This window comes from Pipistrellus hanaki (genome assembly GCF_964339955.1).
Source record: "Pipistrellus hanaki genome assembly, chromosome: X".
NCBI lineage: Eukaryota > Metazoa > Chordata > Mammalia > Chiroptera > Vespertilionidae > Pipistrellus > Pipistrellus hanaki.
In genome coordinates, this window is record NC_140524.1 from 74,609,630 (window position 1) to 74,637,403 (window position 27,774).

Here is a 27,774-nt window from a genome sequence, read left to right on the forward strand (position 1 = left end):
AAGGAGTGTCAAAATGATATTGGGAAACAGGGAGAAGGAAAAAGAGAGAGAGAGAGAGAGAGAGAGAGAGAGAGAGAGAGAGAGAGAGAGAGAGAAGAAAGAGACTTAGAGATAAATGGGGAATAAACTATATATATGGTTTCAATTTCAATAGAACAACCACTAACCCCAGCAAATGCTGGCAGCAGTACCTGGAGAATAATGGAATCTATAACACCTCCTAATTTCCAGCAAAGGAAGGGAAAACAGAAGTAAAAAACACAAATAAAAACCAATCAAATAATAAAATACCAAGCAACAGCAACAACAAAAGAATAAGCAAAATACTCTCACTAAAAAGCATAAAAATATAATATAATCAACATTCCCCAAAACAGCATCAAAAGGACAGTGAGGAAAACAAATTTTTTTTTTTGCTAGTTAATACAGTTCAGTGAGAGGTGTGTATGCACTTGGCACGGATTGGAAATTAGATATATAAGTAGGGTAGATATTTTAGCAGGGGGGGAAGACAGAAAGATTAAGGAAAATCTAAAGCAGGAAAGGGTTAAGATAAACAGGATAGCAAAAGGGGGAAGGTTAGAAAGAGTGTAATGGTGTAAAGGTTGTGTTGAGATAGGGTTAAATAATGTTAAAAGAGAAATGAAAATAAAATGAAGAACACTAATTCCAATGTAAAATAAAAAGAAAATGAAATGGCACTTAAAAAAATTAAAATAACAGTAGTAATAATGCTGATTGAACCTAAAAATGTAATAATTAAAAAGTTAAAATCAAGTGAGGAAAAAAGGAAAAAATTTGTTTCTTAAATAAAAGATGCAAAAAATGAAAATAAAATAAAAAATAAAAGATTTAGCAAAAAAAGTGTGCAGTTGTGAAGGCCATTCACTTCTGTTATTCTGTTTGGCACGCCTGTTTCAGACAGTATTGCAGTTCCCTGCGTTCTGCTGCACCTCTGTGTTTTAAACTAGTCCTTGATTTTAAGATGGAGATTCCTTAGTTTCTTGGTTTTTGATCAAATAAAACTAGTAATAAACACAGTCAGCTTGTACTCCAGCCCCTAGGTGGCAGTGTTTCTGGATTGATGTCCCCGTCTTTTTGGCTGCTCTAGCCTTCTTTTTCTATGGCACTCAATACCGTTTTTTGTTTTTGTTTTTTGCCTCGGAGCTGAATCCTGGATGATTTCTCCCTGCTCTGCTTCTCAGCTTCCAGAAAAGGAGTTTCCCCCTGCTGTCTCTTAGGGCCAGCCAATCTGGGTGATCTCTCCTTTGTAATCAGAAGCAAAGTGTTGCAGGGGAACCAGCCCAGGTGCGTGATGGGCGAGTCTGCGCGCACTTACAAACAGACTGCTTTCCAACTCCTTTGTTCTCCCTCCGTGTTGGATCAGAATGGGTTGCTCCCTAGAGAACCCCACTATTAGCAACCTTGGGGACCCCCATCCACTCTCTCAAATCACACCAGACCCAACAGCGGGGGGCTTTTGTGGACAGAGATTTCCGCGGTCCCAGTGTGCGCTTTTGCCTCTGCCGCTACAGTGGCAGCAGCTTCTGTGGCTGCTGCTTTTGCTGTTGGGACACAGACACCCCATGTTATCCCTGGCAAAATCCAACCTTTCTGTGAAATCCACGTGTCCGCACTGGTCGGGGGCCCCACAGTTGTGGATTTTTCAGGTCTCAGGTAAGATCCCCAGTTGCAGCACTGATGTGGTTGTGAGAGGCAGCATGTAGAAGTGTTTACCTTGCTGCCATCTTCCAGGAACTGGAAGTTCTTATTTGAATGTTTGATAAAACTCCCTGATGAAGCTGTCTGGACCAGTGCTTTTATTTGTTGGAAGTTTTTTGCTGTTGTTGGTTGGTTGGTTAGTTGGTTTTTGCTTGTTTTTACTGCTTCAATTTCATCAGTAGTTATTAGCCTATTCAGGTTTTCTGACTCTTTCTGATTGAATTTTGGAAGGTTGTATTTTTCTAGGAAAATGTCCATTTCATACAGGTTGTCAAGTTTGTTGGAATATAGTTGCTCAGGGTATTTATTTTAGGATCCTTTGTATTCCTGTGCAGTCAGTTATTACTTCATCTCTTTCATTTCTGATTTTGTTTGTTTTGGTCCTCTCTCTTTGTTTCTTGATGAGTCTGACTAGGTTCATCACTCTTGTTAATGTTTTTCAAGAACCAGCTCTGTTCTTGGTTTTATTGATCTTCTGTGTTATTTTTACTCTCTATGCCATTTATTTCTGCTCTGATTTTTATTATTTAATTCCTTTTACTTTGGACTTTTCTTTTTTACTCTTAAGATATCTCTTTAAGGTTAGACAACTTATTACCAGTTTTCTTGTTTTTTTTAGGTAGGCCTGTAGTCTATGAACTTCCCTTTCAGGACAGCTTTCACTATGTCACATAAATTTGGGATTGTTTTATATTCATTTTCATTGGTTTCCAGAATGTTTTTTATTTCTTCCTCGATCTCTTTGATAATCCATTATTTAATAGCATGCTATTTATCATGCATGTGTTTGAATATTTTGAGGTTTTTTTACTGTATATAATTTTAAATTTCATGCCACTGTGATCTGAGAAGATGCTTGATATGATTTCAATTTTCTTGAACTTATAGAGACTTAGTTTGTGGCCTAACAAGTAATCTATATTTGAAAATATTCCATGTGCACTTGAGAAGAATGTGTATTCTGTCATTTTGGGGTGAAATTTTCTGGAAAATTTTAATTAATTCCATCTGATATAGTGTGTCATTTATGCTTGCTGTTCCCTTGTTGATTTTTTGTTTAGAAGATGTATCCAGTGGTGTCAGTGGGGCATTAAAATGCCATACTATGAATGTATTGCTGTCGATCTCTCCCTTGCAATCCCCTGAAAAAAATGTTTTATATGTGTGGATGTTCCTATGTTGGGTGCATATACGATTACCAGAGTTATATTATCCTGTTTCTTCTATCCTTTTAGTAATATGAAATTGCCTTCATTATCTCTTGTTATGGCCATCACTTTGAAGTCTATTTTGTCACATATGAGTATTGCTACCCCAATTTATTTTTTTTCATTTCTATTTGTCTAGAAAAAATTTTTCCATTAATTTAATTTCACTCTGTTTGAGTCCTTTGTTCTGATATGGGTCTTTTGTAGACAGCATAAATATGAGTCATGCTTTATTATCCATTCAACTACCCTATGTCTTTTGATTGTAACATTTAAGCCATTTACATTTATGGTTATCATTGATGAGTACATATTTATTACCATTATTCTTTTTCATGTTTGTGTTCTTCTCTTTCTCGTTTTTTTCTTTTCTTAAAATAGTCCTTTTAGCATTTCTTGCATTGCTGGTTTGGAGGTAATAAACTCTTTCAGCCCCCTCCCCCCTTTTTTGTCTGTGAAGCTTTTTATTTCACCTTTGATTTTAATGATAGCTTTGCTGGATAGAATAGTCTTAGGCTCAGACCCTCAGTTTTCTTTTTTTCTTTTTCACATTTATTTTATTTTATTTTTATTAAGGTATTATATGTGTACATATCTTACCATTGTCCCCCTACCCCAATCCCATACATGCCCTCATCCCCCAGTGTTTTGTGTCCATTTGTTATGCTTATATGCATGCATACAAGTCCTTCGGTTGGCTGACCTCTTATCTCCCCCACCTCTCCCTAACCTTCCTGCTATAATTTGACAGATTGATTTATGCTTTACTGTCTCTGTATCTATCTTTTTGTTCTACAGTTTATAATGTTCTTTATTATCCATAAATGAGTGAGATCATGTGGTATTTTTCTTTCATTGACTGGCTCATTTCATGTAGCATAATGTTCTCCAATTCTATTCAGGTTGCTGCAAATGGTAAGAATTCCTTCTTTTTTATGGCAGCAAAGTATTCCATTGTGTAGATGTACCATAGTTTTCTGATCCAGTCATCTGTTGATGGGCACCTAAGCTGTTTCCAAATCTTAGCTATTGTAAATTGTGCTAACATGAACATATGGATGTTTATATCCTTTCTGATTGATGTTTCTGTTTTCTTGGGATATATTCCTGGAAGTGGGATTACTGGGTCAAATGAGAGTTCCATTTTCAGTTTTTTGAGGAAACTCCATACTGTTCTCCATAGTAGCTGCACCAGTCTGCATTCCCACCAGCGGTGCACTAGGGTTCCTTTTTCTCCGCATCTTCCCCAACACTTGTTGTTTGTTGATTTGTTGATAGCCATTCTGGCCAGTGTGAGATGGTACCGCATTGCCATTTTGATTTGCATCTCTCATATAATTAGTGACTTTGAACACGTTTTCATGTGCCTCTTGGCCCTCCTTCTGTCTTCCTTTGAAAAGATTCTATTTAGGTCAGTTGCCCTTTTTTTTTTAATTATTATTATTTTTTTTATTGGATCATTGATCTTCCTAATATTAAGTTGTTTAAGCTGCCTGTAGATGTTGTAAATTAAACTTTTATCAGTGATAAAATTTGAAAATATGCTCTCCCATAAAGTGGGCTTTCTTGTTATTTTGTTGATGGTTTCTTTTGCTGTGCAAAAGCTTTTTTATTTTGATGTAGTCACATTTGTTTATTTTCTGTTTAGTTTCCATAGCCCTCCGAGAGGTATCGGTGAAGAAATTGCTTCAGCATATGTCTGAGATTTCTCTGCCTCTGGATTCTTATAGTATTTTTATGGTGTCACGTCTTATGTTTAAGTCCTGTTTCCATTTTGAGTTTATTTTTTTGTATGGTGTAAGTTGGTGGTCTAGTTTCATTTTTTTTTGTGCATGTATCTGTCCAATTTTCTCTACACCACTTATTGAAGAGACTGTCTTGACTCCATTGTATGTACATGCCTCCTTTGTCAAGTATTAATTGGGCATAGTGGTTTGGGTCAATATCTGTGTTCTCTATTCTATTTCATTGGTCCATATGTCTGTTCTTGTGCCAGTACCAGGATGTTTTGAGAACAGTGGCTTTGTAATACAGCTTAAAATCTGGTATTGAGATCCCTCCTACATTTTTTTTTCTTTCTCAGGAATGCTGTGGGTATTTGGGGTATTTTTTTAATTCAGGATGAATTTTTAGAGAGTTCTTTCTAGGTCTGTGAAATATTCCATTGGTATTTTAATGAGGAGTGCATTGGATCTATAGATTGTTTTAGGTAGTATGGATATTTTAATTATTTTGATTCTACCAATTCATAAACACAGTATGCCCTTCCATCTATTTATGGCTTCTTCTATGACTTTTTTCAATGTCCTGTAGTTTTCTGAGTAGAGGTCTTTAAACTCCTTACTTATGTTTATTCCTAGGTATTTTAATTTTTTTTTTTTTTTTGGTGGGATGGTAAATGGGATTATTTTTTAGTCTCTCTTTCACTGTTGGTGTTTAGAAATGGTATATATTTATTGGCATTAATTTTGTATACTGCTATATTGCCGAATTCACTTATTAAGTCTAATAATTTTTTTGATGCAGTCTTTAGTGTTTTTTTGATGCAGTCTTTAGGGTTTTCTATGTACAGTATCATGTTTTCTTGAATAAGGATAGTTTTACTTCTTTTTGTCTAATTGCAATGGCTAGTATTTCCAGTATTCTGTTGAACAGGAGTGATGAAAGTGGGCATCCCAGTCCCTTTCCTGTTTTTAGTGGAAATGGTTTTAGTTTTTGCCCATTGAGTATGATATTGGCTGTAGGTTTTTCATATATAGCTTTTATTTTGTTGAGCTGTGATCCTTTTATTCCCAGACTTGCTGAGAGTTTTTATAAACAATGGGTGTTGGATTTTGTCTGGCCCCAGGCTTTTGTCTGTTGAAAGCTTTTTAATGACTGCCTCAATTTCTGCCATAGTTATTTGCCTAAAGAGATTTTTACATTCTTCATGATTGAGTTTTGGAAGGTTATATTTTTCTATGTACATGTCCATTTCTTCTAGGTTGTGCAGTTTGTTGGAATAGAGTTGTTCATAATATTTTTAAATAATCTTTTATATTTCTGTGGAGTCTGTTGTTATTTATCCTCTTTCATTTTTTATTTATTCGGGTCCTCTCTCTTTGCTTTTTGGTGACCCTAGTGAGACATTCAGCAATCTTGTTCATCCTTTCAAAGAACCAATTCTTGGTTTTGTTGATTTTTTGAATTGTTTCTTTGGTCTCTATGTCATTTATCTCTGCTCTGATATCTATTATTTCCTTCATAATGCTCACAATAGGCTTTTCTTATTGCTCTCCTTCTAACTCTGAGATGTAGGGTTAGGTAATTTATTACCATTGTTTCTTGTTTTATGCAATAGGCTTTATGAACTTCCCTCTCAAGACTGTGTTCGCTGTGTGTCATAGATTTTGGATTGTTGTGTTTTCATTGTCATTTTTCCCCATAACATTTTTAATTTCTTATTTGATCTCTCTGGTAACCCAGTCATTGTATAGTAGCATGCTATTTAATCTCCAAGTGTTAGGGTTTTTTTTATTGTTTTTATTTTAGTTGATTTCCAGTTTCTTAACATTGTAATCTGAGACGATACTTGATATGATTTCTATGTTCTTGAATTTGAAGAGACTTTTCCTGTATCTAATATGTGGTCTATCCTTGAAAATGTTCCATGTGCTCTTGAGAAGAATGTATATTCTGTAGCTTAGTGGTGAAATGTTCTAAAGATGTCAATTAAGTCTATCTGATCTAGTGTGTCATTTAGGATTGATGTTTCTTTGCTGATTTTTTGTTTAGTTGATTTATCTAGTGGTGTCAGTGGGGGTATTAAAGTCCCCTACTATGTCTATATTGCTATCAATCTCTCCCTTGATATCTTCCAGAAGTTGTTTTTTTTATTTGAGTGCTAGTGTATTGGGTGCATATATGTTTACCAGAGTTTTATCCTCTTGTTGAATTGCTGCCTTTAGTATTATTTAGTGGCCTTCCTTATCTCTTGTTATGGCCTTTACTTTCACTTCTTTTTTATCAGCTATAAGTATCACAACCACAGCTTTTTTTTTCTCATTTCCATTTGCCTGAAAAATGTTTTTCCCATCCCTTCACTCTCAGTCTGTGTGAATCCTTCATTCTGAGCTGGGTCTATTTCAGACAGCAAATATATGGGTCATGTTTTCTTATCCATTCAGCTACCCTATGTCTTTTGATTGTTGTATTTAAGCCATTTACATTTAATGTTATTATTGACAAGTACCGTGTTTCCCTGAAAATAAGACATCCTCCGAAAATAAGACCTACTTACAGGTTTCCTTCTGAGTTAAATATAAGGCATCCCCCTGAAGATAAGGTTCCCCCCCCCCCCAGGCTAAACGTGAGAGATTTGGTCCACTGATTCTGAAAGAAATGGAGTCACAAGAAATTCACCAGGAAATTCAGGAATTGGATTGTTATGATGATGTTCCAGAAGATGATGACATGATTGTCATTGAATAAATGAGTAAATTCTTGATACTGAAGAATTCACAGTTTATCTGGTTTGTGTTGACAACTACCGTACTACTGTACCATATACAGGTAATAAATTTCCTTTATTTTCATTTAACAATAAATGTGTACCATATTCTTTGTGGAAAAATAATACATCCCCTGAAAATAAGACCTAGCGCATCTTTGGGAGCAAAAATTAATATAAGACACTGTCTTATTTTTGGGGAAACAGGGTACATGTTTGTTATATTTTTTCCCCCATATTTGTGTTTCTTCTTACCTTTCTCTTTCTTCTTTTTATAGCAGACCCTTTAGCATTTCTTGCCTTGCTGGCTTGGTAATTATAAGCTTCCTTAGCCCTTTTTGTCTGTGAAGCTCCCGATTCCACCTTCAATTTTAAATTATAGCCATTCTGGGTATAGTATTCTTGGGTTCAGTCCCTTGCTTTGCATCACTTTGTAAATTTCATTCCATTCCCTTCTCACTTGGAGTGTTTCTGTTGAGAAATCCATTTGTATTCTAATAGGAGAACCCTTGTAGGTAACTTTCTGTCTCTCTCTGGCAGCCTTTAAGATTCTTACTTTGCCATTGGTGTTTGCCAATTTAATTATGATGTGTCTTAATGTCTGTCTTTTAGTGTTCATCTTGTTTGGGACTCTATGTGCTTCTTGGACTTGCATTTTTTTTTCCTTGCCAATATCATGGTAGTTTTCTGTTATTATTTCTTCAAACAGGTTTTCTATTCCTTGCTTCTCTTCCTCTCCTTCTGGTCCCCCTATTATTCAAATATTGTTTTGTTCTGTGTTGTCCCAAAGCTCCCTTAGGCTCTTCTCTTGCTTTTTAAGTCTTCTTTCCAGTTGCTGATTTGTTTGTGTGTTTTTTCCTACTTTGTCTTCTAATTTGCGATGTGATCCTCAGCCTTTTCTTGTCTGCTGTTTAAGCCTTCCATTGCATTCTTTATTTCAGCTATGTTGTTCTTAATCTCCTCTTGGTTTCTTTTCATGTTGGCGACATTCTCATTCAGCTCCTTATAATTCTCATTGAGTTGTGTGATTTTGTCATCCAGCCATTTAAACACCCTTAAAACCATTACTCTGAATTCTTTCTCTGATAAGCTGCTAGCCTCAATTTCATTTAGCTCCCTTTCTGGTAATTCCTATTTTTCTTTCCTTTGGGGATTGATTTTTTTTTTTTTTTTTTTTTTTTTTTTTTTTTTTGTCTTCCCATGTTTTTCTGTAATGTTTTAGTAGTAGATCCAATTGCTTTGCTATCCAGATTCTTTTGGGGATGATGCTACTGGTGTAATCTCTCAGTTCTCCTGGGCTTGGTAATATAGTGTAGCTCCCTACTTGAGCTATTTGGGTTCTATTGATGTAGGCCTGCAAGCTTGAGAGGCAAAACTGCAGTGTATAGAAGTCAGCAGCTGTGGAGGGGAGTGCCCCAATTTTTTCTGTCTTGCACCCTTAATTGAAATCACACGTGCCTAGCAGGGACTCACAGTGGCAGCATGGAATTGTCTGTTGGGATGATGAGGCTCAGGGTGGCTGCACTCTGGAAAGGTGTGGTAATGTTGTCCAGAGTTATATAGATGTTTTTGCTGCTGCACCTGTGGTGGATAGGGGCTCACTCCCTGTGTCGCCTCACAGGGGCACCTGCAGTAAGTTTCCTGGAAGGTACACTGAAGCACTCTGAAGGGCCCTGGCAGTGTAGTCATGTAATTGAGGTGACTGTGGGCAGGTATTCAGGATGAGTGAGTTCAGAATTTCTACTGCTTGGGTTGTTTGGGTGGGGAGTATGCCCCTGTTTGTCCAAGATCACACCCAGAGAGAGCACACAGTGGCTCCCAAAAGTGCCCTGAGGGTAGATGGTCTCAGGGTGCCTGCCTGATGGAAATTCGCATCTGTGGAGTTGCATTTTCCAGCGCAGAGCTCTGACGCACTCTGAGGGGTAATGGCACTGAGGTTGAGCAGCTGGGGTGAATATGGGCAGTTATTCAGGAAGAGGGAATTCAGAATTTCTACTGCAAAGCAGCGCACCCTTGACTGTACAGAATCACACCCAGCAGAGCCTCACAGCTGCTCCCCAAGTGCGCTGTAGATAGTTGAGCTCAGGAGGCCTGCCTGTTGGAAATGCACATCTGTGGAGGTGCCTTTGCCTGTGCAGAGCCTGAGGCACTCTGAGGGTCCCTGGCACTGAAGTTGCACAGCTGGGGTGTCCACGGGCAGTTATTCAGGAAGAGTGTGTTCAGAATTTCTACTGCAGGGCTATGTGCCCTCGTCTGAACAAAATCACACCCACAAGGGCTCCTAGGGCTCCCAGACACTGCCTATGGAGTGGTGTGCCCTGGATGCCTGCGTATTGGAAATGCAGAAATGTGTTGACCTGAGTTCTGGTGCTGGGGAGGGGGAAATTGCACTTACTTCTGCTGAGCAGTGAACCTTTGGAGATGGAGGTCCCAGGGTCTGTGGGTCTGTGGCTGGGGTAACAAGATTTTGGCTGGAGTGGCTGCTGGGTTGAGGGGCACTTACAAGACCTGTCTGGTTGGTGGTGCTGATGAGTTCCTAAAAAAGGCCATTCTGACCTTCAAGATGGTGTGGGCTCTGTGCTGGCGTCCCACAGTCTGGGGAGTTTTTAGAGTGGTGGTAGTCTCTCATTGTCCAAAAGAAACTGGTCTTCCAGCCCCTGTTGCTTCTATAGGGATTTAACTCTCCCTCACTCACTCACACACACACACCACACACATCCATACACTCTCTATTCATACCCTCACTCACTTCCTCTCCCTCACCTCTGCCCTGCTAGCCGCCATCTTTTGCTGGAAGCTATTTTATTACTGCTTCAATTTCCGCCATAGTTATTAGCTTATTCAGATATTTTTAGTCTTTGTGATTGAGTTTTAAAATGGTTTATTATACTAGGAATATATCCATTTCTTCTATGTTGACCAGTTTGTTGGAATAGAGTTTTGTTCATAGTATTTATTTATTTATTTATTTTTACAATCTTTTGTATTTCTGTAGGGTCTGTTGCTATTTCACCTCTTTCATTTCTGATTTTATTTGGGTCCTTTCTCTGTGCTTCTTTGTGTGCCTGGCTAGAGGTTCATCAATATTTTTTATCTTTTCAAAAATCCAGCTCTTGTTTTCATTGATCTTTTGAATTTTCTTTATTTTTATTTATTTATTTATTTATTTATTTATTTATTTATTTATTATTTATTGGTGGGGAGTCTCTATGCTATTTATTTCTGCTCTGATCTTTCTTATTTTCTTCCTTCTGCTCACTCTGGGCTTTTCCTGTTGCTGTCTTTCTAATTCTTTCAGTTGTAGAGTTAGATAATTTATTACCGGTTTTTCTTCTTTATTTGAGGTAGGCCTGTAATGCTAAGAACTCCCCTTTGAGGACTACTGTCACTGTTGTTTATAAGCCACCAGTATATGACATCTTATATAATAAAAGGCTAATATGCAAATTGTTCCCTCTACAGGAGTTTGGGAGTTTGACCAGAGGGTGGGGCCAGCTGGCCAACTGCCTATCGCCCCTTCCCCCATCTAGCCTACCCCTGATTGACCCCTCCCCAAATTGTGGTCAGGACCAACCAGCCATCTGCCCCATTCCCTACCCCAGCTGGCCCCAACCTCAATTGGCCCCCCCACCCTGATCAGGGGCAGGGCTGGTTGGCCAAATTCCTGCCTCCTCTCCTCCCAGTCAGTCCAGCCCAATCGCCCTGATCATGGCAAGCTGGCCGGACCCCACCCAGGGACAAATTGGTGCAAGCAACCTCTAGTTGTGATACAACTACCTATTTAGGTGACTAAGAAGACAGCATCATTTTTAGACTTGAAACTCGACACTCCCTACCCACTTTCCCTGCTTTATTTATTGACATATCCCACCATCTAACATTTTATATATGTTATTTAGTTTTTGTCTATCTGTAATATCCATGAAGAAATATATTATTTTGTCATTTTTAATGCTCTATTTAGCATGTATAAACAATACAGAAAGTTGTTTGATATGTGTTTATTGACTTAGACCTAAGTCTTGAGGAACAACTACTTGAGAGGCTATGGCATATTTGGAAGTGCTGAATTAGTATCTATTTAGTGTATATATGGTGAGCACAGGGGGAGTATGGAAGGACAAAAAGAGATAGCACACACTTTCCCCTGAAGTGGTTATAACCATTCATGGGAGGCTGGGTTATAAATTATAATGTTTAGGGCAGCACTGACCAAATAATATATGATGTAAGCCATATGTGTTATTTTAAAATATCTGGTAACTATAGTTAAAAAAGAAATAGGTAAAATTAACTTAAATTATATATTTAAAATGATATATGTAAAATATTTCAACATGTAATCAACATAAAATATTTATGAAATATTCTATATATTTTTGTCATATTAAGTCTTAAAAATCCTGTGTGTATTATACACTTACAGCACATCTCCATTCCCAATATCCAAGTTTCAAGTGCTCAATAATCATATGCGGCTGATTGCTACCATATTTGAAGGGGAAACTTTAGAAACTCAGGCCAAAGCTTCTCTCTCCCTAGAATTAAGCTAAAAGTATAAGTGAATGCATGTTTGGTCTCATTGTTTTCTAGTAAAAAAAAAAACCCACAAAAAAACCTCTTTCTTTGGCCCCAAGATGCACTTTACTCTCTCATTCAAAGAAGATGGGGATCGTATTGCTCTCTCTGCTCTTCTCATGGAAGAAGCCAAGTGGAGGGATGGTGGTGGATGAAAGTGCTGCTTACTTTGAATATATATCCTTAAGTCATGAAGGGTCAGTGACATCAGCCCTCAATTTTGGCTGCATCTCTTCTTCCCTCAGCCCATAGTATATAGTTAGTTCTCCCTTACCTCCTATTATACACCTTCTTATATCCCCTTCTGCTTTGTAGAGCAAGGAAACCTGAAGAATTCAAATCACAAGGATGAATATAGCTTTCAGTCGCAGCAATATTTTTTTCAGTACTTTGAATGTCTCTTAGCTTTTCCTTTGTATTCTGATAAAGATCTTGGAGAGAAGTCACATGTGTATGCTTTTTTCCCACACCTTTCCTTTTCTAAATTTATCTGTTGGCCCCAAGCCCCCAGGCATTGTAAACCCCTGGTCCACACCCTCTCTTCTACAGCACAATAGCTCAGGCAATAGGGATAAGACAGGTCCATCTTGACCCAGGATGGGAGTATCCTTTCCTCACCAGCCTTAGTCCAGCTCTGGACTATCTCTAGTCTAGGCCTGGCTCAATCCAAGGATTCCTAGGATACAAAAGGAGAGGAGACTCTCAGGGGCTAGCTGCATTATTTCACTCCTTTGCATTTTCTCAGTGTTGGAGCATTTAATGTTTGTAGCCATTTCTGTACTTTATGCCTGTGTTCCTTCATCCCTTTCTATTTCTTCTTCTTACAACATTCCCTTTAGCATTTCTTGCATTGCTGACTTGGTAGTTATAAACTACCTTAGCCATTTATTTATTTATTTATTTATTTATTTATTTATTTATTTATTTTTGTCTGAAAAGATCCTGATTTCCCCTTCAATTTTGAATGATAGCCTTGCTGGATAGAGTATAGTTTTTTAAAATATATATATATTTTATTGATTTTTTACAGAGAGGAAGGGAGAGGGATAGAGAGCTAGAAATATCGACAAGAGAGAAACATCAACCAGCTGCCTCCTGCACAACCCCCACCAGGATGTGCCCACAACCAATGTACATGCCCCTGACTGGAATTGAACCTGGGATCCTCAGTCTGCAGACCGACACTTGCTCTATTTACTGAGCCAAACCGGTTTCAGCAGGATAGAGTATTTTTGAACTCAGTCCTTTGCTTTGCATCACTTTGTATACTTCCTTTCATTCCCTTCTAGCTTCATGTGTTTCTATTGAGAAATAACTTGATAATCTGATGGGGGATTCTTTGTGTGTAACTCTCTGTGTCTCTCTCACAGCCTTTAAGATTCTCTCTTTGTCATTAATATTTGCCATTATAATTATGGTATGTCTTGGTGTGGGTATTTTGGTATTCATTTTGTTTGGAACTCTGTAATTATGTAACTTTTTTCTTCTCCCAATCAGGGAAGTTTTGTGTCATTATTTCTTCAAATAAATATTCTAATCCTTGCTGCTCTTCTTGTTCTTCTGGCAGACCTATTAAACATATGTTACTTCATTTCATGTTGTCCCAAAACTCCCTGAGCCTCTCCTCCTGCTTTTTAGTTTTATTCTCCAGTTGCTGTTCATATTGGGCTTTCTTCTCTACCTTATCTTCTAACTTACTCATTCAGTCCTCTTCTTCTAGTCTACTGTTAAAACCTTCCATGGTGTTTTTGATTGTAGCTATACCACTTTTTATTTCTTCCTGATTCTTACATAGGTTGTTGATTTTCTCATCCGTCAGGTGTATGAACTGTATGACCATTACTCTGAATTATTTTTCTTTCATGTTGCATGCCTCCATTTCACTTATTTTCTTTCTTGGAGACTTCTCTTTTTCTTTCCTCTGGGAATTATTTCATTGTCTTTCCATTGTAACTATCACCAGAAAATTCAAATGCTGAGTTGTGGGGGCCTGGGCCATTTGCAGTGGGAGTTTCACACCATCTGAGTGTCAGTGAAGAGCTCTGACACCAAGAGGTGTGGCTGCAGTGGATTGGTGGGAGCCACACTCACCTAAGATCAGAGTCACCAGTGCTCAGTGCAGCCTTGTGCACACACCTAGAATCAGGAACCCCACATGTGCTGCTCTGATGAAGAGACCCCCCTGGCATGTATCAAAAATCAAACTCCACTAGCACATATCATGAGTCAGATTCTCCCTGTATTCACACTGAGAATCAAGCATCAGAGTCTCAGTTGTTGGTGTGGCCTCGCATTGAGAATCAGGGTTTCTGTGTGCACATTCACTGACAGTTGGAGTCACTGGCTCTTAGTGTGTGTGCACTGGGAATTGGGGATCCCAGGTGCATGTGATAAGAAACAGAGTCAAGTCACTGGTGCTCAGTGCTGCCTTTCACACAGAGAACTAGAGTCCCTGGTCTTTCTTGGGGGACTGAGTTGCACAGCTACCCTGTGTCAGCAGGAGGTTACTCCTATACTGTGAAAAACAGACTTCTGTCTGCGCTTGCCCAGAATCAAAGTCAGGTGGCATTGCCGCTCTGTGTGGGCATAAGATCTGATCACAAGAGTGCACTCTGCATGAAGCAGATTCCCAGTGTCTGCGTGCCTAGGCTCAAATTCAGGCAGCGAAGCTGGAGCTGCCCTGTGTGGGCAGGAGGCCTGTTTGCATGCTTGCACGGGGCAGGGCCAGCAGTTCCTATAGTACTGCAGAGAGCCTGTGGGGAGAGGGGTGGGCTCTGTGACTCACGAATCTGCGGCCAGGATGTCTGGATTCTTGGTGTATGTAGATCTGCAGCTGTGGACACCGGTTTTTGTCCCCAGTGGCTGTAGGGTCCTGGTTTGTGTCTGAGACCAGATTGGGTGGTAGTGAGGTTAGGATCCTAGTCTCGAGCAGTTCTGTTTTTCAAGTTGGAGGGATCACAATACCAGACATCAACCTATATTACCAAGCCATGGTTCTTAAAACCAGACATATAGACCAATAGAACAGAATAGAGAACCCAGAAACTGACCCAAGCCATTATACTCAGTTAATATTTGACAAACGAGGCAAGAGCATACAATGGAGCTAAAACAATCTCTCTAGTAAATGATGCTGGGAAATTTGATCAGATACATGCAAAAAAAATGAGGCTAGATCACCAACTTACAGCATATACAAAAACAAGCTCGAAATGGCTAAAGGATTTGAATGTAAGATGGGAAATCATAAAAATCCTACAAGTCTCCATAGGTAGCAAAATTTCAGACATATGTCATAGCAATATCTTTACAGACACAGATCCTAGGGCAAGCGAGACTAAGGAGAAAATAAACAAATGGGACTACATCAAAATGAAAATCTTCTGCACAGCAAGAGAAACCATCAACAAAACAACAAGAGAGCTCACTGCATGGGAGAACATATTTGCCAATGCTATCTCTAATAGGTTTAATATTCAAAATTTACAGGGAAATTATACAACTTAATAAAATGAAGATAAACAATCCAATCCAAAAATTGGCAAAGTCTCTAAATAGACACTTTTTGAACAGGACATTTGGAAAGCCAAGAGACATATGGAAACATACTCAAAGTCACTAATCATCCAAGAGATGCAAATCAAAAATAACAATGAGGTACCACCTGTCAAAATGGCTATCATCAACAAATCAACAAATGACAAGTGCTGGAGAGGATGTGGAGAGAAAAGAACCCTTCTTTATGTGTCTTTTGTTCTGAAGTGGGTCTCCTATAGATAGCATATACATGGTCATGTTTTCTTATGCATTCAGCTACCCTATGTCTTTTGATTGGAAAATTTAATCTATTTACATTTTAGGTTATTATTGACTAGAGGCCCGGTTCACAAAATTCATGCATGGCTAGGGTCCCTAGGCCTGGCTGGTGATCAGGGCCAATCGGGGCCTTCCTTCATTTCGCCCTGTCCTCTGGTGGTCAGTACACATCATAGCGAGCAATTGAACTCCCAGTCTCTAGGACAACCTCCAGAGGGGACACTTTGCATATTAGCCTTTTTTATATATAGATAGATAGGGCCTTATTTATTGCCATTTTTATTCTTTATGCATATGTTCCTCTCTGTATATATTTCTTTTCCCTCTAGCAGTCCCTTTAACATTTCTTCCTAGGTTGGTTTGCTGGTAATGAACTCCTTTAACCTTTTTCTTTGGTCTGGGAAGCTCTTTACTTCACATCAATTTTAAATGAGAGCCTAACTGGATTGAGTAATCTTGGTTTCATATCCTTGCTTTTCATTACTTTGAATTCTTTATGCTCTTCTGGTCTGTAGTGTATCTGCCCTTCTGGTCTGTAGTGTATCTGTTGAGAAATGTGTGTCTTGATTCATTTAAGGTTGTTCTTTGTGTTTAAACTTTGCCATTTTAATTATGACATGTCTTGGTGTAGGTCTCTTTAGTTTATCTTTATTGGGACTCTGCTTCTTGAACTTGGTAACTTTTTTCACCAGGTTAGAGTTTTCTGTCATTATTTCTCAAACAGGTTCTCTATCCCTTGCTTACTTTCTTCTTTTTGTGGTACCCTTATAAACTTGTTGTTGTATTTCGTGTTGTTCCGAAGTTCCCTTAAACTATCCTCATGGTTTTTAATATATTTTTATTCTCTGATTTTTTTCCCTTTCTGTCTTCTAATTTGCCAATTTGACCCTCTGTTTCATCTAACCTACTGTTTATTTCTTCCAGTGTATGCTTTATTTTAGATATGTTATTCTTCATGTCCATCTGGTTGTTTTCATGTTTCTATGCCTGTTGAACATTCTTAAAACCATCACTTTGAACTTTATCTCTTTTTCTTTAAAATCTTTATTGTTGAAAGTATTACATAGGTCCCCCCATTAAACTCTTCCAGCCCAGTCCCGTCCACCCGCCCCTTAGGCCATCACCGCCTCATTGTCTGTGTCCATGTGTTAAGCATGTATGCATAGAAGTTCATTGGTTTATCTCTTTCCATCCACCCTCCCCTGCCTTCCCTCTTAGGTTCAAAAGTCTGTTCATGCTTCTATTGCTCTGGGTCTATTTTTGATCATCAGTTTATTTGGTTCATTAGATTTCACATATGAGTGAGATCATGTGATATATATCTTTCTCTGACTGGTTTAACATTATAATACTCTCCAGGTCTATCCATGCTGTTGAAAATGGTAAAAGTTATTTTCTTCTTGGTGCATAGTATTCCATTGTGTAAATGTACCACAGCCCTTTTTTATTTTAGCGAGAAAGGGAGAGGGAGAGATAGAGAGAAATATCAATGTGTGAGAGAATCACTAATCAATTGCCTCCTGCACACCTGACATTGTGGATCAAGCTCACACCCTGGACATGTGCCCCCAACAGAAATCAAACCGGGGACCTTCAGTTGGTAGACCTATGCTCTATCCACGGAGCAAAACTGGTCAGGGGAGGCACAGCTTTTTCTTTTTCAAATAGTTTTTTTTAATTGTTTAAAGTAATACAAATAATAATACACATGTCTTCCCGCCCCTTGACGTTCTCAGGGTAGCTATAGCTATGCAGGGTCTTTTTTTATTCCAGATGAATTTTTTTGGGGGGAGGGGGGCAGACTTCCTCTGAACCTCTAGGTCCCACTGCAAGTGTTTCTCCCTTCAGCCTGGATTGCAGACCTCACCTTTTTCTGAGCAAAATCTGACCTTTCGATGAGAAGTTGCAGCTCACATGTGAGTCAAAGTATTCACGTTGCTGACAAAACTAAACAAGACAAAATAAGACTAAGCTAAAAAAACCCACCACCAAGTACAAAAAAACAAAACAAAACAAAACAAAACAAAACAAGAACAGAGAAAAATAATTAGAGAAGAAAAAAGAGACTAAAATGTATAATAAAAGAAAAAAAGAAAAAAATTGGATAAGAAAAAGAGAAAAAGGAAACAGAGTATGAAAGGAGATAAGAGAAAAGAAAAAATAAAAATATGAAAGAAAAAAATAATAATTTTAAAAAGTAATTCTATCACTGAAACTACTTTGGCTCAGTGGATAGAGTGTTGGCCTCCGGACTAAAAGGTCCCAAGTTCGATTATGGTCAAAGGCATGTACCTTGGTTTTAGGCACATCTCCAGTGGGGGGTGTGCAAGAGGCAGCTGATCTATGATTCTCTCTCATCGGTGTTTCTAACTCTCTATCCCTCTCTCTTCCTCTCTGTAAAAAATCAATAAAATATATTTTTTAAAAAGTAATCCTATCTAATAAAAGAGTAATATGCAAATTGGCCATACCTCTGCTACACTCACAAGCCACGCCCACCAACGACACTCACCAGCCAATCAGGAGTGAATTTGCAAATAAAACATAACCAAGATGCCTGCAGCCACAGAGAGTAGGAGGGAGGCTTGGGTTTCCCTGGCAATGGAGGAAGCCAAGCTTTCCACTTGCCCTTACCGGCCTAGGCCTCCACTCAAGGCTACAAAGTTTCAATGATAGAAGATAAATAAATCAAGCAAAAATGGCAGCAGCTATGGAGCTGAAAAGAGCAGGAGGCTAGGGTTACCCCCAGCGATGGAGGAAGCCAAGCTTCTGAAGCCCTGGTCTGCCTTGGCCTCTGCTTAAGGCTACAAAGTTTCAATTGTAGGAGATAAATCCCAGATACCAGGGCCTTCGCCCAGGTCACCCCACACCCCAACTGAACCCCCACCCTGATCTGGGACACCCTTCAGGGCAAAACAGCCGGCCCCCACCCATGTACCAGGCCTCTATCCTTTCTATTGAAAGAGCAATATGCAGATTGACCATCACTCTAACACATAAGATGGCTTCCTCCATGTGGTCAAAGATCCTGCCCCCATGTGGACACAAGATGGTCACCACAAGATGGCCAGCAGGAAAGGGCAGTTTGGAGGGACCATGCCTGCAGGGGAGGGCAGTTAGGAGTGACCAGGCCTGCAGTGGAGAGCTGTTGGGGGAGACCAGGCCTGCAGGGTAGGGCAGTTAGGGGTGACCAAAACTGCATGGGAGGGCAGTTAGGGGTGACCAGGCCTGCAGGGGAGGGCAGTTAGGGGCAAACATGCTGGCAAGGGAGAAGTTAGGTGTCGATAAGGCTGGCATGGGAGTGGTTAGGGGATGATTTGGCTGGCAGGCAGAAGCAGTTAGGAGCAATCAAGAAGGCAAGCATGCAAGCAGTTGGGAGCCAGCAGTCCTGGATTGTGAGAGAGTTGTCCAACTGCCCATTTAGTCCTGATCCTGATCTCTGAATGCATAATAATCTGCCCTAAACAGGCAGTCGGACAACCCTTGAGGGGTCCCAGACTGGAGAGGGTGCAGGCTAGGCTGAGGGACAACACCCCCTCCATGCACAAATTTTGTGCACTGGGCCTCTAGTAATAAAATAAAATAAAATATAGAATCATATATAATAAAGAGGTAATATGCAAATTGACCCTCACACCATAATACCCTCACAAGATGGCAACCCTGCCCCCTAGCCCCACTCCTGGTCAGCCTCTCCCACCTCAATTGAGGGTGAGGTGGCTAGCCAGCCCCCCATCCCTCCCATAACCCCTCACCCAGGCTGCCCTTGCCCCCACACTTTCCCAGGGCTGGGGTACCCCAGGCAGGCTGCAGGCACAGCATTGGTCAGAAGGAAAGGTCCTGGCTGTCGCTGGCCTAGAGAGTCCAGAAAACCTCATCTTTGACCAAAGACCAAGACTGAGTGGAAAGGTCCCTGCTTTGCTTGTGGCTCAAAGTGCCAGGAGGAGGCAGAGCATCTCGACCCTGTAACCCCGGTATCAGCACACCAAGCCTTGGTGCACACCACACCAGTGGAAGCCTTGGGTGAGAGCGGGAGAGCAGGGAACTGGGGTGTGGAGCTGGGAGGGGCTTAGAGTCTTCAGGAGCAGCCTGCCTGCTGAGGTTGCTGTGACCCATGTGCTTGGACTTGGTCAAAGCCCCTGGTCAGCTCTGCCACTTGCCTTCCAGATGTAGCTAGCCCTGAGCCAGCTTCAATTGTACTCAGAGAAGCAGCTGTCACTGGGCTCAGTTAAATAAGAGAAATCAAAGAGCCGAGAGTAAATATCCTCCCAGCCCTTTCCTAAGCCCCCACCCAGGCTAGGAGGGCTGGGGATGGGGATAATGGAAAAACAGCTGCTGCTTTGCATTTTATAATGAAAAGACTCCTGCTATGTAGAGAGGAGAGCTGATTTATTTCCAGCAACACCTGGCGTGTTCCCTGCTCCAGCCCTGAAGCCTGATGGCACCCAACAAAGGTATGTCTGCACAGCCATGTTGGTCTTGCTCCTGGAACATTAGGAGCAAGTTTGAGCTGCATTGATTAAAAAAATGAAAAGAAAAAAGTAAAGATTGAAAAACACCTCTTTGTACTCAAATGGCACTATAAAATGCAGATTACAGCATCTGATTTTGTCTTCTGTGTTGATTTTGAGGCAGAGTGCAGATAGTTTCATGGGAAAAGCAGAAAAAAAAAAACAAAAACAAAGAGAAAGGGAGAGGATTCTGCAGTCCACAGCACCGAACGTTGTTTTTTGTTTTGTTTTGTTCTTTTTCCTTCGGTATATGCCATTTAAACCACTTTATGGTGATAGGTAATGAGCTAATGCTTCCTCTATTAAGAGCAAGCAGCAGTGCCTTTTATATGAGTCACATACATTTAATCCATTCAAATGGAACATACTGAGTAGAGAGAATGGTATGTGTCATTTTATAAAGAACTTGGAATTATGCTGCTATCTGGCTGAAGATCTTATTTATCTCACAATTTAAAGAACATAGACAAATCAGGCTTTGAAAATGAATGTGCATGCTTAAATGCAAGACTTTATTTTCATCCATAACAACCAAACCACTAGTCACCAGGAGGTGCATTGATGAGTCCTGTGGCATGGTCGGTCTGGGGTCTCACAGCATGGCAGGTCTAGGTGAGGCTGCATGGCATGGGCCAGGGCCAGGGGACCTGAGACTGCACTCCCCACACCGGTGCCTGGGCTGGGGAACATGAGGTCACGCCCCCCCACCTGGCAGGGCTTGATGGGGCTAGGGCTGGCTGGGTCTTGGTGCCGCCCATTGGGGGTGGGGCTGGCTGGACACTTCTATTATAGAGAAAGGGCAAATAGTAATATTAAAATATTTTCTCTAATTAACTTCTGTTTAATGTGCACAAATTTTGTGTACTGGGCCACTAGTAGAAAATAAAAATGGAATAATTGAATAAAAAATAAAAAGAAAAGAACAAATAAGAAAAGTAAATAGAGAAATAAAAGATATGAAATAAAAAAGAGAAGAATAAAAAGTGAAATATAAAAGACTAAAGAAAATATTTTTTAAAAGTGGAGTTCACCTCAGCAAATTTTAGAGCCTATTTTGATCACTATTTGGTTATGCTGCCTTTGGAGTACACTGGATAATGCCCTGATCTTGTCTGAAGCTGACCATGTGGTGTGCTGATCTGGGCCACCAGGAGGTTCTCTGGTGCAAACAAATATCAGTTGCTGTCCCTGTCTGGCCCTCAGTAGCCTGATTAATGCTTGCCAGGATAGTGTCCCAAGTTGTCCGGTGGGCAGGGCCTTCTGAACCCAGAAGCTGGGTCTGCCTCAGGTCTTGTCCATTGAATGTTTCAGCTCTCAGATTCTCTTCCTTCCCTTATAGAACTGTGTTCAGGCAGCCTTTCCCAGACTCTCTCCATATCTACTATCTTTGCTCTGTGGTCTCTGTTCTCAATATTTCAGATCACAATACTTCAAATGGTATTTCAAGCCAATTGCTCTGCAGTTTAGCTCCAAGTCCAGTCCGTGGTTGGGATAAAAAGGATTGAGCTTCCAGCTCTTCCACAGCCATCTTGGAATCCAATATAAGCCTTCTCTATTTTCAGATTGACATTCTGCGTATTTACCATATGAGAAGAGCCTACACTGCAAGTGCCCACATAAATTTATTGATTGGGTCTGAGATCTCCTGTAGATAAGCAAAGTAGATGTAACTTGAGATTGCTTGTAGTCATACAAATGCATTTTCATTTATAAAAGGACAGCAGTAATCTGATTTTGGCATATATAGTGATAAATTATTCAAATAAAGAATTATCCTGGATATAGAATGTAACATGCCTAATCCATTAATCACTATGGATATTAGCTTAAATTGTTTTGACAATCATTATATGCAGGGAATCCATAGAGTTTTAAACCGTTTACATGGAAAAGAAATAAGGATTTTATATGACAGAAAATTTGATAACCATCAGAGACATCACCATGTGGATGTGAAATTTGACTTATACCATGTGACCCAATAGGTAAAATTAATGGAATGGATTTCTCTTACAAATTTTTATGAACAGACTTGTGTTCTTTCCTGGTTCTTGTGGGGGGAAAAATTTCCTAGGAGTTAGGGTACCTGGCTTCAAGTCCTCACTGTACTCCTTTGTTGAGTTCTTTTCCTTCTCTGAACCAAATTTCTTGTTTAAAATTATAGAACTAAATATAACCATCTTCAAGTGTCATATAAAAACTATGAACTCTTATCCTGAAGACAATAACAATCCTGGTCTGATTTGTCATTACTGCAGATGACAACCAGGTATTTGTGGAGACCTACTATGATACACCATTGGTGATCAACGTGTTTACTGGAACCCAAGAGGTGGTTGTGCCATGCCGAGTTACTTCTCCTGATGTCAGTGTTAAGCTTCAGTTGGTAAGTTTCATTATTGGGGTCTCAGATAGAGAACTTGCCTTTATCTAGATTATGAAACATAGAGTAGGGGACAGTATTTCACTCTCATTTCTTGCTCCAGCTGTGTTGTGTCTGCCTCTTTGGAGCAGCATGTAGAAGCAGACATAGTGCCATTTTACCTTGGACAAGTGTCACCACAAGTGTATAAAAACTGTGTGTGAGGGGGAGAGACAATGGATGCTTAGATGTACTGTAAGACCTCATGTAAACTGTATGTAAATGCTGTCCATATGCAGAACCAGGGTGATTATTTTTCTTAAATAGAGAGAAAATGGTGGATAGTTTTCAGAGGAATTCTCAAGGATAGATAAATGGGAAACAAACCCATCTATCTTGATTAATTAAATCAACCTTGGTGATGAATGGAGTAGCATATGTCCCTTTTAGATAACTTTCACATCCACCAAAGCTCTCACAATCCATAGTTGCACAACATTGTTACAAATTTTAAAATGGTTCATGTATATCACTTCCTTTAAAGTGCATACATAACTCTCTGTAAAGTAGATAGAGCTGGTTTATTATTTCCATCCTACCTAATAAAAGATTAATATGTAAATTAACCACCACTCCACTACACCCACAAGCTATGCCCACCAGACATGCCCACCAGCCAATCAGAGCGAGTATGCAAATAAACCCATCCAAGATGGCTACAACCATAGAGAGTAGAAGGGAGGCTTGGATTTTGTAGGCAATGGCAGAAGCCAAACTTTCCACCTGCCCTTGCAGGAGTAAGCATCCACTAAAGGATACAAAGTTTCAATTATAGAAGGTAAAAAAATCCAAACAGAAATGGCATCTGGCCACAGAGCAAGCAAAAGGCTTGGCTCCACTCTAGGTTACAAAGTTTCAATTGTAGAAGGTAAATAAATTCCAGATACCAGGGCCTCCACTTGGGTCACCAGGGGGCATGGCTGGCCTGCAAACCACCACAGGCTTCTCGCTCAGGCAGCCTCATGCCCCAAGGGAACCCCCATCCTGATCCAGGACACCCTTCAGGGAAAACCAGCTGGCCCCCACCCATGCACCAGGCCTCTATCCTATCTAATAAAAGAGTAATATGCAGATTGACCATTACTCTAACACACAATAGCTGCCCCCTTGTGGTCAAAGATGACTGCCCCCATGTGGACACAAGATGGCCACCACAAGATGGCCAGCAGGGGATAGCAGTTGAGAGGGACCAGGCCTGCAAGGAAGGGCAGTTGGAGGAGATCAACCCTGCAGGGGAGGGCAGTTAGGGGTGACCAGGCCAGCAGAGGAGGGAAGTTGGGGGCAAACAGGCTGGCAGGGGAGCAGTTAGACATCAACAGGCTGGCATGGGAGTGGTTAGGGAGTGATCATCTGGCAGGCAGAAGCAGTTAGGGGCAATCAGGAAGGCAGGCATGTGAGCAGTAGGGAGCCAGCAGTCCTGGATTGTGAGAGAAATGTCCGAATGCCCATTTAGGTGGGATTGGGCCTAAATGGGCAGTCAGACATCCATCGATGGGTCCCAGATTGTAGAGTGTGCAGGAGGGGCACCCTCCCCTGGCCCCATGCATGAAATTTGTACACCGTTCCTCTAGTTTTATATATAACAGATCTTAGGCTTAGAGAAAAGGAAGAACTTGCTTATGATGTATATTTCATTAAGTGTCATAGTCAAAAGTAAAAATCAGGTGTTAGATTCCCTGTCAAGTGTTTCAGTTGTTATTCTGTGACCTTCTTTGCAATGGAAGATTACCTCTGCTCCTTTCCTGTATGCATTGTTCTTCTGCTCCTCTCCTGTATGCACTGTCCTCTGCACCCAAGCCCTTTCTCATTTTCTTGTTTGGAAAAAGCTGTGACATCCAACAAAAGCAGGCAAAGATCATTTTGCTTTCTTTCCTTGGAATGTTAGCATTTTCCCAATGCCTTCTGTCAATACTGCTAGGACAGCCAGGAGATTATGTCTGGTAAAACAACTGATGTGGCATAAGAAAGTGCAAAAGCCCATGGGCAGAAGAATTTAACCTCTAACAAATGTACAGAAGACTTTGGATTCCATTAGCCACTCCCTGAAGACCACACTATCCTGATTGATAAACCCTCCTCTTTCAAGAGTTACCTGCCCCTAAGGTTGTTAGAAAGTTCATTATACACTCAGAGGAGCAGTCTTCAGAGCCATACAGTCATTCTCTCTTCACTAAGCCACTGGCTCCCACTCTTCCCTAAGATATTCTATCTGCTATTTCTAAAGGGAAAAGGAAGATGGCTCCTTGTCTTTGGGACTTGGTCCAAAAAGAAGAGCTGGTGTGTGGGGATGGATGGAGCAGGAAGGATGCAGTCTGCTGTATAATAATTTATATGCTTGGTTGTTCACCTCATCTTTCCCCTACCTAGTGGCAGGGAGAGTGTTCTGGCATACCCACCAGGCTTCTTTTACTTCTTTCTCTGGTGGAGCTTGAAATCACTGTGTATCTTTTCTCTGCTAAAATGAAGCACTAGGTAAGGAAGGGACTGATCTGTCTGGTTTCAAACATCCTTTTTTAAAATTAAACCCTGCTGGGTAGCCAGTTTACCTCCAGAGGATGTGTCAGGGTATGAGAGTCAAGGCAAACCTGGGATTTGCTTTTTCCTAAAGTCTTAGCTGCTTTAATTAGAGTATGCAATCTCATAGTATCCAAAAATCTAACCCTTCTACTAAAAGGGGTTTCAAAGACACCAACCCATAATATTCCACTTACTTTTCTAATCACCAACATTTTTCGCACTTCAGGTTAGCTTCTTTATTATCTCATTGTATTCTGGGGGGAAAAAAATTCAACTTATTGCTGCCCTTAAAAGAGCTGTTATCTAAATACCCTATGTCAACCCTTAGACACCACTTTCATCCGGAAGCTTGACAACTATGATCTGAGAGTTGAATTGAAGAGGTGCCCCTGAAGAGGATATAAGAGGGATTTTATCACACTGTAAATAGTTTTTGAGCTAGTCTATAGAATCAGGCCAGTTTCCTTAAGCCCATAGAAAGAGGGCAGTTCTGGACTAAGAACGAGAAAACCTAGAGTTCAGGTTGGATAATGATCCTTAACCACTTAGGAGACTGAATGTGGATTATGCCTTGTAAAATACAATAAGTTATGTAGGTGAAAGTACTGTATAATCACGATAATCATGACTGGAAGTAGACTTCTTGTCTGTGTATTTCCTACTTCCTGCTCTGTCCTCACGGAACCCATGTATGTGTTTGCATTCCCTTTCTTGCACTTAAGTCTCATCATTGGATTTCAGTGACACTCAACAGGTGGAGGAGAGAGAAGACGGCCCATTTTCCTAAAGTGTAACTCCATCAAAAGTGAACTTCAGTTAAAAGCAAGCCAACAATACATTTAAGGGAGTTTAACCAATGGTAAGAGTAACCAAATCCAACTTAATGAAGAAGGAAAACAGAACTCATTCTGAAGTCAAATTTAATATAATTTGCTTCAGTCCAACAAATTTACCAAGTACACTCTGTGCCAAACACTGCCAAAATATATATTCATAGGAAATTACCATAAAAATTACCACAAAGTGAGTGGCCTAAAACTATCCTATTTAATAAAGAGGTACTGTGCAAATTACCGTCACTCCAACATACAAGAGAGCTGCTCCATGTGATCAAAGGTAGCCGTCCCCATGTGAACACAAGATGGCCACCATAAGAGGACTGGCATAGGAGGGCAGTTGTGGGTGAACAGGCAAGAAGGGGGGGGGGCAGTAGGGAGGGGCCAGACCTGCAAGGGAGGGCAGTAGGGGGTGACCAGGCCAGCAGGGGAGGGCAGTTAGGGGTGACTGGGCTGGCAGGGGAAGGCAGTTAGAGGAGACCAGGCTGGCAGGGTAAGGCAGTTGGCCTGCAGGGGAGGACAGTTGTGGGCAACCAGGTCTACAGTGGAGGGCAGTAGGGGAGGGACCCAGTCACGCAGAGGAGAGCAGTTGGGGAGAAACCCAGGCCTGCAAGGGAGGGCAGTTGGGAGCTACAAGGCCTTCAGGGGAGAGCAGCTGGGGGGACCAGGCCTGCAGGGGAGGGCAGTTGGGGAGGGAGCCAGGCCTGCAGAGGAGAGAAGTTAGGAGTGGTCGGGCCAGCAGGGGAGAGCAGTTAAGGGAAACCAGGCCAGCAGGGAAAGGCAGCTGACCTGCAGGGGAGAGCAGTTGGGAAGTACCAGGCCTGCAGGTGAGGGCAGTTGGAAGGGACCAGGCCTTCAGGGGAGGGCAATTGAGGGCCATCAGGCCTTCAGGGGAAGGCCATTAGGGGTGACTGGGCCTGCAGGGGAGGTCAGTTGGGAGGGACCAGTCCTTCATGAGAGGGCAGTTGGGGGTGATCAGGCCTGCAGGGGAGGGTAGTTAGGGGCGTCCAGGCCAACAGAGGAGGGCAGTTGGGGGTGATCAGGCCTTCAGGGGAGGGCAGTTAGGAGGGACTAGGCCTGCAGAGGAGGGCAGTTGGGAGGACCAGGTCTGCAAGGGAGGGTAGTTGGTGGTGATCAGGCCTGCAAGGGAGGGCCATTAGGGGTGACGAGCTTGCAGGGGTGGCCAATTTGAGGTAACAAGCCTAGTAGGGGAGGGCATTTAAGGGAGATCAGGCCAGCAAGGAAGGGCAGCTGGCCTGCATGGGGAGGGCAGTTGGGAAATACCAAGCCTGCTGGTGAGGGCAGTTGGGAGGGGCCAGGCCTTCAGGGGAGGGCAGTTGGGGGTGAGCAGGCCTGCAGGAAAGGGCAGTTAGGGGGGACCAGGCCTGAAGGGAAGAGAAGTTGGGGACAATCAGGCAGGCAGGGGAATATTTTAAAAATATATATATATTTTATTGATTTTTCACAGAGAGGAAGAGAGAGGGATAGAGAGTTAGAAACATCGATGAGAGAGAATCATCGATCAGCTGCCTCTTGCACACCCCCTACTGGGGATGTGCCCGCAACCAAGGTACATTCCCTCAACCGGAATCTTTCAGTCCACAGGCCGACGCTCTATCCACTGAGCCAAACCGGTCCCGGCAGGGGAACATTTAGGCATTGATCAGGCTGGCAT

General features: G+C 41.2%; 1 protein-coding gene across 2 annotated transcripts in view; it reads left to right on the plus strand.

Annotated features, from left to right (window-relative positions):
- LOC311614534 (vascular endothelial growth factor receptor kdr-like) overlaps window positions 1–27,774 on the plus strand; it is a 234,117-nt gene that overhangs the window by 57,380 nt on the left and 148,963 nt on the right. For both annotated transcript variants that reach the window (XM_084869431.1, XM_084869432.1), the window contains exon 5: window positions 22,583–22,710. In XM_084869431.1, the coding sequence (XP_084725557.1) occupies window positions 22,583–22,710 (128 nt within the window). The remainder of the gene's footprint in view (window positions 1–22,582; window positions 22,711–27,774) is intronic.